We start from the raw sequence: 16,705 nt of genomic DNA on the forward strand, positions 1-16,705 counted from the left end.
ATATAATAATTAATTACCTTTGCCTCTAGAAGAATACTAGAGGGAAGCTATACTAGATAATATTAATCTATAGAAGATGCACCAGGCTGTAGAGAAAGAGGCTATATAATTTCTAAAGAAGCTTAGCATCTAAGTATTAATTACTAAATATTTAATATTACTAAATAATTATCTACTATACTAAGGCTAAAAATAGGTCCCTAATTCTGAACCCCTATAAATAAGGATTCTATAAGAGACCTATAACTTAGTATTAATAGGCCACCCTAGAAAGAATATACTATATATAATAATTACCCAGAACTTCTACTGGCTGGAGCTCTCTGCAGATATCTAATAATTTATAAAGAATTATAATAAGTATAGCACTAATTATATATAGTATAAGTAGTATTAGGGGCTATTAAAATCTTTACTAATCCTAGATTATAAGTAGTAAGAGATTACTATTAACTTTATTACTAAACTACTAACCTCTAATAGATATAAAGATATAATAGTAATAGATAATAAACTTAGAAAGGGCATAATCTTAGTGCCCTATAAATAGATAGACTCTAAGATAGTAGCATAGCTACTAATTAATTAATTTATTAGGTATTATAGCATTCCTAGTATAATTACTTTAGACTATAGTCTATAGTTTATTAGCTAGTTCTAGGAGTACTTTTATAAATAACTAGATATCTAATAACATCTCTTAACAGCCTTCTACCTATAAACAGACAGGCAGATTAAATAAATAAATATAATATTAGAGGCCTACCTTAGGAACTTCTATAATTATGTATAGACTAATTAGAAGTTATTACTACTAATAGCCTAACTAGTAATTAATAGCTAGAATATAATAAGCATAGGAGTTAGCCCATTCTTCCTAGATTATAGATATAATATTAAACTATTAGAGATTAAGAAGCTAGACTATAAGGTGGCTGCTGCCTATATAACCTATTTACTAAAGGCTAAGGCTGAAGTAATTATAATAAAAATAAGGAAAGCTACTAATATAGTATAGTTAGAACTAGCTATAGCCTAGTAGTACTAAGAAGAGTATTTAAACTACTTCTACCTAGCAGCCCTATAATATACTATTAAATTAAAAATATAGTTAGACTTATAGAATATTTAAATAGATTACCTAAGTAGGAAGCTTAATATATAGTATATAAAGTTTATAGTGCTTAAAGCTATTAGGTTATATACTTACTAATTAGATATACTATCTAGTATATATAATATATTCCATATTAGTCTACTACATCCTACTGCTAGTAATCTATTTCTAAGCTAGTTAAACAGTGATTACTAGCTGCTAGCAGTCCTAGTTAATGGTAAAGCAGAATATACTATTAAGGAGATCTTATAGGAGCATAAGAAATATATTAGATAAGGCTATTAAACAGAGTACCTTATTAAGTAGGTAGGCTATAAGCAGCCTACTTAGGAGCTAGCTATAAACCTTACTAATATAGTAGTGCTTACTGTGTGGGAGGCATACCAGCCTTAATTTAGAGGGGGGGATAGTATAGTAGGCAGGGCCTACTAAATACTTAAGCCTACTAGGCACTCACAATCTGCCTTAGGCACTAATAAACTCCTGTCTAGTAGGGACACTAGTAGTTACATAACTCTCATAGTAATTAATGTAGTAATTAATCTTATTATATGATCTCACCTACTATTTGCACACTCCTTTTTATGTTCGGCTGTCACAGCCCTAGTTAGAACCTTTCAGCGATTTCTTACCGTCCAAATCTAGGTTATAGATTTATTAGGCTGCTAGCCCGTGACAAGAATAGTCATATTTTTTAGATAGACAGCCCCTAGTGTAGCCTCAAAATCATGATTTCTATCGAAAAATGGTGGATTCAGTGAGAATGGTGGATTCGGTGAGGCGCACCCTCAACGCGGAAGCAGTGAGGGTGAGCCAAAGGCACGGATATAGAGGCATGGGATGCTATCCCTCATTCCCTCAGGAGAAGATTGATAGTCTAATTTGCTCAATGCCATATAGATTATGTGCAGTTTACCAGGCAAAGGGATGGTATATTAAATATTAATATCTACTATCCCCTAGTTTATTATTATGTACTAGAATAGTATGGTGGTTGAGAAATATGGGATTAAAAATGGTCGAATTTTTCGATTTTTTAGAGTGTCCGGATACTTTTGACCTCTTAGTTTATTACTAAACCTCATATAGTCATTGTGCTTGAAGGACATTAGCTATCTAGATTATCTATTATTTAGGGGTGTCATTCCCTTATTTATTAATAATATTTAGTAATAGCTTCCATTCTGTCTCTGCTATTGGGATTGGTTTTTATATATATTATATATATATATATGAAACCTCATAATAGAACTTTGCACTCTTGGCATTTGCTCTGCTCCGGTAAGTTATCNGGTTATATATATATATATGAAACCTCATAATAGAACTTTGCACTCTTGGCATTTGCTCTGCTCCGGTAAGTTATCGTAATGCTAGTTCTATAAGGGACACTGTGTTCCCCCCTTTAAAATAATATTCAACTACTTCATCTGTATTAACTAACTAATAACAAGACATTTTGATTTCTTTTAACCCACACTATGCACTTTATTAATTTGCCAATCCTTGCTTTTTTAGCTTTGAGCTACTTCACTCTTGATGTTGTTGCAGAGTCCGGCTACAATGAAACTTGTGATAGTATTAAACTTCATCAGTTTGATTATTTTCCATATTGGAGAATTTCCGCCAGTTGCAAACATAAAGGACTAGGCTCCGACACAAACTGGTTCAATATAGATACATGTTTTGCCAATGATCATGGTAAACTCATTGCTAAGATTAAGTAAGGTCTCTTCTTTACTATCTATAATTATATCTCTATACCTCTTTACTCTCTCTTCACCTAGTTACCTGCTTCTTCTTTTACTATATTTCTTAACTTAATCTCTCTTGCTAACATATATCTATAGTGGTAAATTCAGTCATAGCTGTTACAATATATATATGAGTGACACTCTCCTCTCTGCCACTTGTGACAATGGTAAAAGAGGCAACAATAGTGCTTCAATTGAAACAAGTTTGTCTCTATATTAATCACCAGTACTAGTATGGCTATTAATAATAGTGAACAGATAATTACATCGGAAATGCTGATGGGATAATGAAATGTTTTGGGCAACCCGAATAAGCAGTCTTTGGTATGTACTAGCATTGGTATACATGGGATTAAAATCATACTGCAACCATCTTCTTCCCAAGACTTTTATGAAAAAGGAGGTAAATGAACAGGATACCAGCACGTGAGTCCCGAGTCACGGCTTAGGATAATGCTGGACATAACGCGGAAAAGCATTCCTGATCTCAATCAGTATATATTTTACAGAAATTCAAGAGCTTTGAAGGAAGCAAGCGAGCAATCTTTTATGGATAGTGAGCTATCTTAGAGTGAAGAGTTATTGCATGCGAAAGGCATTTAGAATATGTGCCATATGCTTGTACTCTAATCGGTCCATGGGTTATTAGGAACAAGCGAATCAGCTTTAGAAGTATTCCATTGCAGGCTGATAAGAATGTATATTAGGGACATTGACATTGACATCCAAGATGCAGTTGAAGCCTGTCAACTGATGCAGTCATCCATTATCCGTCGTTCAAAAGGACCATCCGAACCCGAATGGATCTATAAGGAGCAGGAAGGGGCCATCGAGATAACATGTCGCAATAATACAAATGACAGGGTATGGAAAAATAAGGGATAAAAGAAGAACGTGCTTTTAAGGACCGGCAATAAAAATGCCAGACCAAATATCATAATGAATTGATTGCACATGGGCATGAGGTCAAATCGATTATCTACGACTTCTTGGGGCAGCATTGGCCCTTTTGGGCGCATTCCTCGCCGCATTCAAGAAGACACGCCTGAGGATCTCCTTCTCGGAAGCTTGGGGCTAGACTTGGCAGCTTGCTGGACCCGGAGGGCTCATCATTGCTTCCACGAGACGATGAAGGAAGCGCTTGATTGTCCTCCGCGTCGCTGTCCGGGGCGAACTCGGGCTGGATCGTGGACGAATGGATTCCGTAAGCATGTAGACATTTCCTCACCTGCCTGGCAAGACGCATGTAACGCTCAGATCCTTCGCCCTTGATCTCCGTGTCCACCTGGATGTGCATCGAAGCAACAAGCTTAGTGTCACTTAATTGCCACACATGCAAGTGATGGGATCCAATGACGCCAGGAAGACGCTCGATATCTTCTTTGATGTGATCGATACTCAATCCTGCAGGGACTGCTTGCAGAAGGATCCGAGACGCGGCCTTGCAGAGCGGAATTGCAGAGCAAAGGATGATCACTGTAATCACCAAAGAGATACCAGGATCGACGTAGAACCGCCATGAGTAGTTGGTCAACCAAATAATCAAAGCCGAAACGATCACACCGATATTGCCGAGGGCATCGCCCATGACGTGAAGGAAGACCCCGCGCATGTTGAGATCGTGTCCATGTGCATGAGTATGCTTGCCTTCCTTGGGTTTTGGTTGTGCGTGGTTGTGGAACTTGTGGATGTCGTCGTCACCTGTGGGTTCTGGCTGCTTGTGAGCTGTATCGCTCTCATCGGTGTAGTTGGTCGCTCTGTCCTTGCTGCCAAGAAGATTTGTTCGCTCCGTCGGCTGACCGTCACCCTCGTCACCTTCTCGCTGGTCACTGTCCGATTCGGAAGACACGTCATCGAAGCGATTCCGACTGGCAGCAATGATTTCCTGTCTCATCGTAGCTGGGTGAACCTGAATGTCTTCAACACCCAAGATGCCGCGCCCGGTCCCAGTGCTGTATCGACGAGAACTGCGTTGAGTGTCCAGAGTCCGGCGTCTTCGTGAGAAGGGAGAAGAAGGTTCGGTACCAGCTTTTGCATCGTCGCGCTTTTACATCAGTTAGCCAGAGGAGTGTAGATAACGGATGGGGAGTAATCACGGTAGCTGTAGAAGACCGCTTGTCCGCCAAGGTGGATTCCCCATGATTATGACCAAGCCCTTGTTCCGCCGCATCGACTTCTTCGATATCTTCGTTCGAATGGTCCTCGCCATGTCCATGACCGTGAGAGTGGTCATGAAAGAGGACGAGACCAAGTATATTCGATAGAAGGCCCAAGCATCCAACAATGCAGACCAACTTCGGATTTTTCACTTCTTGGGGCTCGACGAGTCTCTGGATTGCTTCGAGGAAAATGGACAAACACAGGGCGACAAGGAAGACACCGTTCACCAAGGCACCGAGAGTTTCCGCACGTTGCCACTATGACGGAGAAAAAGATTAGCCTCGCTCCTGCCGATCTGATCGCATAGGCGAAAAATATGGGAAAATCTTACCCCGTAGGTGTACATCTTCGACTTGGTTTCCTGATTGGCGACTTTGACAGCCCATAATCCGACCAATAACGATATGACATCATTCAACTTTGCAAAATCAGTATGTGGTTCATGGGTAATCTCAGGTAGTCTCTCCAGAATCAAGGGCTCACCATATGAAAAGAGTCGGCCACGAGAGCGAGCGAATGAACCGCATAACCTACGAATGGCATCAGTCAAAGACACATCTTGCCCATGGTGATGAGAGCGGACAGACCGGCTATTAATTCCAGGAGGAAAAATGCGGTGTCAATGACCAGCAGGATCAGAATCCTATGTGTTTTTGAGAGACGCATGATTGCTGTAGCGTTGCGACGCGCTCAGTGGCGCGATTATCGCAGAGAGAGATAGAATGACGCTGATTGAATGAGACTGACGGAATCCTACCGAGGTGTGGCAGATACCAAACACACCATCGGACGAGGACTAACAGATGGTAAGTAGAGTAGAAAAGGATCTGACGAGAGAAAGGATAACGCGATGAAAAGAGACGCGACAATGGATACGTATTTTTGGAAGGGAGGAGAAAGAAGGGGGATCGGAAGAGGGATGGAGTTCCTGGCAAAAGACATGACGCATTTCCGGCCTACTACCAAACTAGGCGTTGGTACTACTATGGGCTTAGTGGATTTGCCCGATCAGTCCAGTGGCGTATCATTCCTAGTTGAACAGCAGTGGTTGTTGCATACATTCAGGATAAGGTACTATTTTATTATTTTATGGCTAGCTACTATGTATGTACCTTTGAGAGTTAGACTGCATTCCACTCCTTGTTTGTTTGTCCTGTCACATACTCTTTGATGTTGTGTTATACTTTTGTTCTGGATTATCCGTGTCATGAGTGAGAGTCTTGACATTTGGATATTGTGAATGACACTATTCTATAGCTTTCTTTTCAGGTTGCAAAATGTTCTCAAAAATTTTCCAGCACTAGATAGAATCTAGACTACATCGAAGACAAGATATAAAACTAAGTCATCCTAGAGTGCTATAGCGCTCTTTTCAGCCCACATAACCCCCCGCTACTGGACCCTGAGGTCTAGAATCAAAACTGGTCAGTGGTGAGTGATGGATGATTTTTAGGCATCCACAATTCATATATACTACTAATAAATCTAGCAGTTATAGAATAGTCTGTCTGGTACTATTTACTACGTGCCACCGTGAGGAGTGTCTATACAGCATGAAGATATAGTTATATGACTTCCTGGTCTCGGCTTTTGGTATGTCCTAACCTTTGAGCTGCCGGTCCACTTGCTCTTCTTGAATCAAGCAAGCCATCAATCTTGCTTCCTTTCGTGCACTGCCAAATCAAAAGCGTGGTAAGGAAATGTGGTCTAGCTGCAGGAATCGGACATGACCCGCTGCATGCATTGTCCTACTTTAGCTTCAGAGCCCTAGCCCAATAGACTTCTTCCTCAAGCACTCATTAGCAGTGATTTTAGACTACCTTACATACGACCTCGCATGCATAGCCAAGAACCTGAAAAGGGTTAATTGGCCATCCTCTTCTGCTAAAAAGGCTCATTAATTGCTTGCATCATCTATCGAAAAACATGTTTCTACGCTGGATGATGTCTTCTAATGTATGCGCTTAGAGCTTTGTGAAATGTCTTGATGGACGATGTCTCATTACTAACAATAAGGGAAGGTAGTCATGAGCAGTTGATGCAATACAGCGGATCATCCGCATCAGATCCATCACCAATGGTGGTTGCTGCCGTTGCCATTCTCTGCCTGTAATACTCGGGAGTTCCTATTGAACATGCCCCAGGAAAAGCGTCTATGTTTCATCGGGGTCGAAATCATGGACAGCCCAACCGTATGATCGTCGCAGCAGTGCCTCTGAATAAGAACCCCTGGTTTTCGGTGACCGAAATGCTCAAGTCTGACTACTCATCGGCCATCACACATGAGATTATTCCTACAGATTCACTATAGCCGCTGCTCCAATTCCACCACCTCCTTCAACCCCTCTGCACCACTCTCCCTCTTTTCCTCTGCTTCCGTCCCCCGTAATGGCCTCCGTGCATACCCTCCATAACCAAACCACACTCTCAATGCACTCTTAACGGCCCCCACCCCGCCCTCAGTGGCAACTCGATCCGCCCTCGCAACCACCCCCTGGAGCCTCCTCGCTTCCTCCATCTCTCCCAAATGATACAACTCAACCAGCCTCACACACGCCTTGGGTGCAATATTCGCCAATCCCGCAACCACCCCCGACCCGCCTCCCACCAACGTCTGCAGCGTCGCATCCGCCGACCCCCCAAAGCACATGAACCCCGATCCCCGCTCCGCAGCCGTCGCAGGCTGCACAGCCGCAACGAGCCGGTTCATCTTCCCCATATCGTTACAGGTAAGCTTGCATCCCACGAGATTCAGATGCCCCGCCAGCGAAGCAAGCGTCTCCGCGTCGAGGTCCACGCCCGTCACGGCGGGGTAGTTGTACACCAGCACCGGGATGGGCGACGCACCAGCTACATCCTCGAAATAGGCCCTTAGGCTCGGAAGCGTGTACTGCGCCTTGTAGGTGGAAGGAGGCAGGATGAGCGCGTAGTCCGCGCCCGACTCGAACGCGTCCTGGCACAGCTCGATCGTCTCGCTGGTGGACGGCGCGCCGCAGCCTGCGATTACCGGGAGCTGCGGGTACCCCGCTGCTGCGACGGCGTGGCGTGTGGTGCGGGTGATGCGGGCCCGTTCTGTGTGTGAGAGGTGTGCGGCTTCCCCGTATGTGCCTTGGGTGATCAGGCCCATGGCCCCGGCTTTGGCCATGCGCACGGCGTGCTGGGCGACTGTGGACTCGTCGAGCTCTTCGGTTTCGGGGGTGAAGAAGGCGAGGAGCGGGACGTAGAGGCCTGGTTTGAGGGCTCGGCGGGGGTGTTCTTCGGAGGGAGGGTTGTTGGTGCTGGAGTAGGTTTGGTTGCGGTGCGGTTGGGAGTAGATGGTGTTGGTGTTGGGGGTTCTAGAGGTGTCTTTATCGGCCATATCTAGGTGGGTTGACATATTCTGATGGCATTAGCTCTTCAGCGAATGAATAGCAGCTATAGAGGCCGCAAGTGGTGGTGTTCTCCAACGAGAGTATCATAGCTATGTCATTTTGTGCAGTAGAGCTAACCAAGGATCAGAAGTATCCTCCTTGCCATCTATGTCTGTCCAAAATAATTCCATTTGTTTCGTACTCAAAGAACCAATTTTTTTAATAACCGATAGCCAATTGAGCAAGCAAATATGATCCAAAGGTATTTAACTCTTCGTTGAGCGTGAAGCAATATCGCAGGGTAAACCAAAACACACATCCTCAAGACTTTCCAGTAGTTGAAGCTACTGGCTCAAATAATGCAGCCAGGGCTGTCATATCACTTGTTTCAGTAAACTCAGAGGCAATGAGGAGATCGCCTCTTTCCGCGAAGATGGAGCCATCCCCCCTGAAAAGGTCGTAATGGCAGTCGAATTCACTGTCAACGAACCGGAGACCCAGGTACTCCTTGAACATGTACTCGAAGAATTTGTGGTGAGGATACGGCGCAGGGTCTTGAGAGGAGAATTCATTGTCACGGCCCGCCATTCGGTGCAGATCATACAGGAACTGGTAGATATGCTGAAACCCAACCCCTGATCTTGTCTGTGATGTACGAGAGATAGGAGTAGCGACTAGGTGAGAGTCCACTGCATCGGCGGCCGCTGCTGGAGTTGAGATATACTCAGGAAAGAAGGTCCCGAATAGTACAACGGGAGTTGTTCTGGCAGGCTTGTAAAGAAGATCCGGTGCAAAGCAAGTCCTTCCATGTTCTTCGGAGCCGTTCCCGTTGACGATAATTGGTGATTGCCTGTCCTGAATGCCAACCAAAACCTCCGAGGCAAAAAGCAGCTGACTCAATTCGATGAACAGAACAGCCGCCTCCGAGTCACTAAGGCCTTGAGGCGCTGCGAAAGTGGGAAGGATGGCTGTGGTTTGCACGTGAAGCTTTTGCTGGTGCGCGCGCTTCTTGCCTTGCTGAACAAGAAACTCTGCCAGAGCCTTGAAGCTATCATGAATGCCTCCACTCTCTCCAAGATTGTAGGGGGCAAAGGTCATGAGATAATCGAGCTCGTCTCCACCCACTGGCTCGCTCGACATGTCATCGGATGCCAATGCCTCGACGTACTTCTCCAGAAAGTTCGGTAGTCCCCAATTCGCTGCCAAGTACATCGGTTCCTGGTATGCGCGATAGAGAACGGCCCCTGCCAGGAGGACTCGGTAGACGGAACTGTGGAATCGCGCTCTCCATAGAACCCACAGTGCGGTGCCGTCCGGCTGGTCATGTTGTATCTCATCCTTCAATTGTTCCTCGTCTTCCACATAGATCTGTTCGGCACACTCGGCCAGATGCTCAAAGTCGCGCACCTGCTGGAACTCTCTGCGCGACGGCTTGCGAACAGCACCACTCAAGGCCGATAGGGGGAACGGATCAGGGGGTAATTCTTCTTTCTGGAAGCTTTCGAGCACGATTTCTGTCGCTCGAACCTGGGGGCTCATTTGTCATTATTGATATCATGTACACTTTTGCACCACTTACTGCCATCAAGGCATCGTCGAACGCCAGGATCTGCTTCTGCCCAATAGTCCATATTATCTGGGGAGCATGGCACAACCACACATCATGGAACCGCCTGCATGATGAAGCGCAGACCACAACTTCTTCCACGGTGTCGAAGTTTTTCAAGATTTGGATTATTATCTCGGGGACCAGCTTTGTAGCCATGTTTAGCGAGGGGAGTGGCATGTAAGAAGATGGAACGTTGGCTGGGTGAAGCCTGTTTACAATTAGGCGATGATGCCTGATCATCTTCAACCATGGCTCGCTTGCTCCTTGACGCGGTTGATGTTGCTCAACCCTCAGTATTCACCGGACAATGATATTTGCATTGCCTCAACAAATAAAGAAATTATTTGAGCAAAGAGCAGAAGCTTACTACTGATGATGTTGCACAACAGCTAGGGATTTGTATAATAGTAACAAGAAAAGATGCAGCCGAAAGCAGGAAGCGCCTGCATTCTGGATATCTAGACTTGGTATATTAACTATCTTTGGTATAAATGAGTATATTATGGAACAGCCAAGTCTATGACACTTTTGCTCTGGTTTCTTACAACCAAATGATCAGTCGATAATACAACCTCGATGATATAATTCTCAGAAGAAGGACTTTAGTACATTGAACACAGCATCCTTTTAATTAAGGTCCCGTGAATTCAGGTCTACCCCAGTTTGAGTCGGCCTGCTTCTGTTTGCTTCCCCTCTCGCAATCTTCTCCACCGAATTCTCTCCTCTTGCAATTAATCTCGCAGCTCCTTCATCTATGTTTCTTGTTCCTTTGTATTCTTCATGACTCGATCAATCCGGCAATCTGAACAGGTAGCTTGGCTCAAAGGCCTCAGAAGCACATCTATACGAGAATCCGACATTTACTTGGATCGATGTCTTGCAGACCCCATATGACGAAGACGATGACCTCGAGCCGCCACGAAAGTACTACAGATTCAAAAAGATCCCCAGAAAGCTGTACCTGGCGATAAACGAGCGAAGGATCCGGTTTGACGAGGTCTACCGCAAAACGCAAGTGAAGAAGTTCGAGGACGAATATATTTGGTCAATAACCAGGCCCTGCGATGCGTTTCGGCCAATGTTATGCGAACGTTGGATAGACGAAGCTAGGCGCATCCGGCTGGCGTAAGTCCTCCTTTTGCACTTATGCTCGTAGTCCAATACAATTCCGGAGCAATTTCAGGTACGAGAACGCAGTTCATTCCGCAAGAAACAACTACTCCGACCATCCAATCAACCAATCAACCAACTTAGAGATTAGAGAACTCTGCGTTGCGTGTTTCAAGTTGCCGGAGAACAGAATGACGATAGCACGTATCGGCTATGGCGAGCTCAAGAGGTTTCGAATCGTTGCAGCTTGTTCGTTGCTTGCTGAGCTGGATATCCTCGAGAAGGGACAAAAGCAGAGCCTAGATTCGGGCTTGACGGGTTGAGATGTTACTTTGCTGCTGCTGTACTCCGTGGGACAACCGAAGTTGAACCATTATATGGAGCTTGTGTTTCCCTCTGACAGTTCAGTCTATGCTCTAGTGAAACACAGTCTAGGTCTAGATGGCAGTCTATTCACATGCATGAGCAGGCCTCGATTTTACCAGACGGATTTTGAAACTTAAAATCTCGTTATCTCTCTCTAGTTCATGTGCTTGGTGAATTTTGCATCATTTCGTCTTACAAGCTGTGTATTGAGGGAATAAGAATACCGACATCTCTCTGTATCTTTATTTAGCTTTCACAAATGCAGCAGCAGCGAAGGCAATGCTTAGTACTCGAAAGGGTATGAGGCATTTTGTACTCTGTGGAGTGAATCCAGTCATGGTTAAGCCATAGGGAGCACTAGTCGAGGAGACTGGATGGCATCGTGCGATTGGCTTATAGAATTCCGACATTCTACCGCGCATCCGGGGAATGATGACGATCTACGGAGTAATTCCAACTTAATTTCTGAAAAGCCCTTACTGTCACGAGAGCATATGCTTGTTCCGATAACAGTCGGCCCTGGTGAGTACCATCACCGGGTCATCATACAGGGCAGTGTTGACCATGTAAGGGGCTACAAACATGTAAGGTCCGTCGATCTTCCATTTTCGTTTGCTTTGGCCTCCGTTTAGTTTTCCCAGTCTTCCAAGTTTCCTCATCACAGTTTGCCAGATACTCGCACTGAGATCGGATCTTTTTCCAAGAAGAAACGTCACACATCCGCAGGGTGAAAGCCGCCAGTATGCAAATCAGAATGTTGCGAGTCGAGGGGCCACCAATATCCTGTCGTATCCAGTGAAGTGTCGGGGCATACAGTTCAGCAAGGTCTCGGAAAATAGCGGGCGACCCTGAAACTCGGTGGAAGGGTCGGTTATATCATTATATGGATCTTATAGAATTTGAGACCTTGCTGAACTTTCGTTAGGTTTGTATTTAACACCCGTTTACAATCTATAGACTAGGTGTAATATATTCGAATCGTCATATAGTAGGGATATTAAATGATTTAAATCATCATATAGTCGGGATTCGAATTGTCATATAGTAGAGGTATTAATACTAGTATACTTAGAGATATATATTTTAATTTAAATCCCTACTATATGACGTTTTGAATATATTACACCTAGTCTATAGATTGTAAACGGGTGTTAAATACAAACCTAATAAAAGTTGAATAAGGTCTTAAAATATATAGATCTAATTTGAGACCTTACTGAGCTAATATGTTGGAAAAGTTCAATAAGGCCTCAAAGTTGCCCTACATCTCCCGAGACCTTATCAAACTTTTCCGAGACCTTACTGAACTGTAACCCCGCATCTGATCTCAGCATATGAGGCAATTTGGAATGTGCGCGTGTGCGTACTCCCACTTGATGCAATGATGCGTCTTTGTGACCCGGTCAAGCTGAACACAGACAGGCTTCTGGGCCCGTACCCGGGCCATCGGTTGTAATCCTGCGCTTCTGCCCTCCATACATTCCATGGACAATCCCGGTATGCTCAGGTAGGCTAGAAACCATCACATCACTCGATGAGCGACTCGTATAAGAATGATCGGGCCAACCCCGGAAACTGCACAGAGATGAACCGGCTTAACCTAAAAATCGAGGTCTCATTCAGTACTGCATGGTAAAATGTCCAGCAAGTTGGGGCTCCTGTAGAGGCTATCCGAGAAGAAAGCCTGCTTATATGCTCTTCAATTGACTAAGAGCACAATGGCGGACGGAAAGCATTCAGCTTCCATACCTTCGAAACAAGATATACTCGGCCAGTTTACGGCCGAGGAGCAGCTACCAACATTGTGTGAAACAGAAGAAGGGGCTGAGTCAGAATCTGCCGGGCCATGTTATAGTGTGTTATCAGAGAGAGAAAAGCTCTTGACTGTCTCGATCGCTTCTCTAGCAACTTTTTTGTCTCCGCTCTCGGCCAGCATCTACTACCCGTCTATTGAAGCAGTGGCGCGGGATCTCCATGTGTCAAATAACACCATTAATCTTACTGTTACCTCCTTCAAGGTGAGTTTTTGCGTTCCTTTTCAAGCCAATGGCAATACGCTAAGTCAAAGCCTAGGTCTTTCAAGGAATCGCACCGTTGGTAACAGGTAGCCTGTCAGATCAGACAGGTCGACGCGCTACCCTCATGATCAGTTTGATTCTGTATGTGGGAATAAATGTCGGTCTGGCCGTCCAAACAAGCTTTCTTGCGCTCATTGTACTTCGGTCTCTCCAGAGTATTTTCAGCAGCACTGTGGCCATTGTGGGCACTGCAACAACTGCTGATGTGGTATCTGGCGCGGAGCGCGGGAAATATATGGCATACACAGTGCTAGGAGCTACCGTTGGCCCGGCTCTTGGACCAGTAGTAGGAGGGATCCTCTCTCACTACCTTGGCTGGCGGAGCTCCTTCTGGTTTTTGACGATCTTTGCCGGAGTTTTGCTTCTGTTGGTCGTCATACTGCTGCCTGAAACTTGCCGTGCTGTCGTAGGGAATGGCAGCGTTGTCCCGCAGAAATGGAACTATCCATTGAAGGACGTCCTATTTCCAGGTCGCCGCTCGACACCTCCTCAATACCAGACAATAACCACCTTCAAGCAGCGTCCGACCCCTTGGAATACCCTCAAACTGGTTTGGGACAAAGAGGCTGCATGCACCATCCTTTTCAGCGCCATCATATATGCGGGGTATCTTTCCATCACGACGACCCTTCCCTTTGAGCTGGGAAGGCACTATGGTTTCAATGCCCTGCAGATCGGGTTATGCTATCTATCATACGGAAGCGGAAGCCTAACCTCGCGATGGACAGCCGGAACCTTGATGAACTGGAATTTTCGACGTTTTGCGCATCATGTCGGATTTGATATCCATGACAAGAAAGAACTCAAACTTACGACCTTTCCCTTAGAGAAAGCCAGGCTTCAGGTCGCTCTCCCACTCGTATACATCGCTTCCGTGTTCATTGTCGTGTATGCCTGGGTTCTTAACTTTGAAGTCCAGGTGGCTGTGCCGCTTCTCATGCTGTTCTTGGTGGCTCATGCATTATCCGGGATTACCAGTACCTTGACAACATTGATCATCGACTGTCATGCTGAACAGCCAGCTACCGCCACCGCTGCAATGAACTTTTTCCGATCCTTGTTTGGAGCAGGTGCGGCTGCTGCTGCCGTACCACTTATCGATCGAATCAATGTAGGTTGGACAGGGACACTGCTTGGCCTTCTCTGCGTCAGTTTGAGTCCATTAGCATGGATGGTGTTTATTTTTGGGCACAGTTGGCGGCTTCAAAAGGAAGGAAGGCTTTCTCAATAGCATAGCTCGTTTTGGGACCAGTGGTCATAGAGCTGTCTCTCTTTTCTGCACATTCACTAGTAAGTGTATTAGCTTGATTCGTAATCATGTACCAAAGCCTTTGAGGGTAAAAAACGCTGGCGCGTGCCTTCATGGACCACTAGCACATGAATCCCAACTTCTTCAAGAGGACCGCACTCAAACTGATGGATCGGAGACTCGCAGGTCATTATCAGGCCATATTCAATGTGAAGGATATAGAAATAAGCAGGAAAAATAATTCGAGCAGACAAGAGGATCACTGAGCAAATGATACGACAAGTTGATTGTCAAGAAAAGAGTAATCACATGATTGCTCAATTGCGTTTGCTGTGAGACTACTCGCAGGCCCGCCAAACCAACCCTCTGCAAATCCACATTTGAGGATCACTCATATCTTGTCCTTGTTTGCAGTGTCTCAGTCGGTGCAGATTCGCCTAGGTTCCTAACCTAATATTCAATTAGTGCTGGACTCGGAACTGCGCTGTTTCAGCAGCAAAACAGAACTGCAAGGCATGCTGTCCAGTCTGGAGTCTCACTGGACTGAGAGTTGAGAAAAGAGGTCTACTACTCTTTGCACAGAATATGACAACGAGCACAAAAAATCCCTTTCTTTTGCTTTTCGAAATGCGCATCTTCGTCGACAAATCCAACAATGAACGAACTTCTCTCAGAGTTGGTGCCTCTACCACGGTTGCCCTTCCCCCATACAGTAAGCAATTTGCGGGTTCCTCATCTGTGAATCCTCTGAATTCTTTGCAGCAAGATCACCCACTTTCAACACTGCTCAATATCAACGGCATCATTAGGCCAGAGTATCTAGACTCTGACGCTGACCATATTTTCGAGATCTTTCAATCCTTGTTTACACACGTCCTTTTACACTCAAATAAACAAGCAGGATGGCCACAGACACCACTGGCGCCTGGGCATTGTGGTTTCTAATGCTAGGCATTTACTCGGTTGTCACAATTGCGTTACTGTTTGTGGGTACCGTTAGTGCATCCTGGGTCACTATTAGGTACGTATTTCTGTTAGTAGCATGGATTAATCGCCTTGCTAACTTATACTCTCAACTGCCAGACTGCGTGGGAAACCCACTCTAGCATTTCGGTTCACCGAAAACGGCAAAGAGACCATGTTGTATGTCTACAATGATGAACACTGGCTCGTTCGCGGTAAGTTCTGCTCTCCAATGGTGAAATTTCAGTGAATTCTGATGTTCTCGATGGGTGCAGCTGTCGTTGATGATCTTGTCGCATGGAAGAAAAAAGTGGGGGATCTAGAGGCTCAGAACGAACAGCCCTGCGTATTAAATGACAACCTTGAGGGCAAATCGCAAGCCTGATTGCTGGAAGCTTACTCGCTTAGGATAAAGTTGGAGGCACGCACCACAGTGGGTTGACGAATAGATGCTGATAATTGAACACCGGACTGACTCTGATGGGATCACAGCTCGCTGAAAATATATTTCTAAATTATATAGGGCATAGCCAGGCCTTCCATTGCTGATATGCTGACGCACAATTTGTGGATTGGTTTTATGCGTCGCTCTTTGGTCTGACTTGATTGCTATGAACCAGATCGAACGGATGGCATGGGCTTGCTGGAATTGCCACTAATGATTGGAGGGAAATCCCCAAATTCGCTACTGCTGTTTGATAGTGTAATAATAGACCACTTGTTTGGTGTGACCATGGACAGGATCACTCAAAGAACTCATATCTGTTAGCTTCAACTTGGTCCTTACGCAGGTCTGACATAGTTCATTCATCATTGCGAAGTGTGACCAGAAAATCGGGGCATCAAGGCATTATGACCAGCAGTCTAGTATACCACTTTTTCCAAAGTAGCAGCATCACTTTCCTCCGCCGATGTTCAACTTCAATCGACCGAATCAGCTTCCCCTGTG

General features: G+C 45.0%; 5 protein-coding genes across 5 annotated transcripts; 2 read left to right on the forward strand and 3 right to left on the reverse strand.

Moving 5' to 3' along the window:
* Positions 1 to 3,850: 3,850 nt before the first annotated feature.
* Positions 3,851 to 5,697, reverse strand: Aspvir_000374 (cation diffusion facilitator family transporter; the record flags this gene model as incomplete). The annotated part of the gene is made up of 5 exons (XM_043265510.1): positions 3,851 to 4,915; positions 4,968 to 5,288; positions 5,363 to 5,449; positions 5,515 to 5,561; positions 5,619 to 5,697. The coding sequence occupies 5 exons, from the start codon at positions 5,695 to 5,697 to the stop codon at positions 3,851 to 3,853; spliced, it is 1,599 nt and encodes a 532-aa protein (XP_043121445.1).
* Positions 5,698 to 7,336: 1,639 nt separating this feature from the next.
* On the reverse strand, positions 7,337 to 8,407 carry Aspvir_000375 (dihydrodipicolinate synthase family protein; the record flags this gene model as incomplete). Its single annotated transcript, XM_043265511.1, has 1 exon — positions 7,337 to 8,407. One exon carries the CDS (start codon positions 8,405 to 8,407, stop codon positions 7,337 to 7,339), a length of 1,071 nt encoding a protein of 356 aa, XP_043121446.1.
* A 295-nt stretch (positions 8,408 to 8,702) lies between these two features.
* On the reverse strand, positions 8,703 to 10,146 carry Aspvir_000376 (uncharacterized protein; the record flags this gene model as incomplete). Its single annotated transcript, XM_043265512.1, has 2 exons — positions 8,703 to 9,908; positions 9,961 to 10,146. The coding sequence occupies 2 exons, from the start codon at positions 10,144 to 10,146 to the stop codon at positions 8,703 to 8,705; spliced, it is 1,392 nt and encodes a 463-aa protein (XP_043121447.1).
* A 3,038-nt stretch (positions 10,147 to 13,184) lies between these two features.
* Aspvir_000377 (uncharacterized protein) lies at positions 13,185 to 14,775 on the forward strand (the record flags this gene model as incomplete). Its single annotated transcript, XM_043265513.1, has 2 exons — positions 13,185 to 13,484; positions 13,540 to 14,775. The coding sequence occupies 2 exons, from the start codon at positions 13,185 to 13,187 to the stop codon at positions 14,773 to 14,775; spliced, it is 1,536 nt and encodes a 511-aa protein (XP_043121448.1).
* Positions 14,776 to 15,695: 920 nt separating this feature from the next.
* On the forward strand, positions 15,696 to 16,141 carry Aspvir_000378 (uncharacterized protein; the record flags this gene model as incomplete). The annotated part of the gene is made up of 3 exons (XM_043265514.1): positions 15,696 to 15,814; positions 15,877 to 15,971; positions 16,032 to 16,141. 3 exons carry the CDS (start codon positions 15,696 to 15,698, stop codon positions 16,139 to 16,141), a joined length of 324 nt encoding a protein of 107 aa, XP_043121449.1.
* Between the last annotated feature and the right edge of the window lie 564 nt (positions 16,142 to 16,705).

Source organism: Aspergillus viridinutans (genome assembly GCF_018404265.1).
Source record: "Aspergillus viridinutans IFM 47045 DNA, scaffold_1, whole genome shotgun sequence".
Classification (NCBI taxonomy): domain Eukaryota; kingdom Fungi; phylum Ascomycota; class Eurotiomycetes; order Eurotiales; family Aspergillaceae; genus Aspergillus; species Aspergillus viridinutans.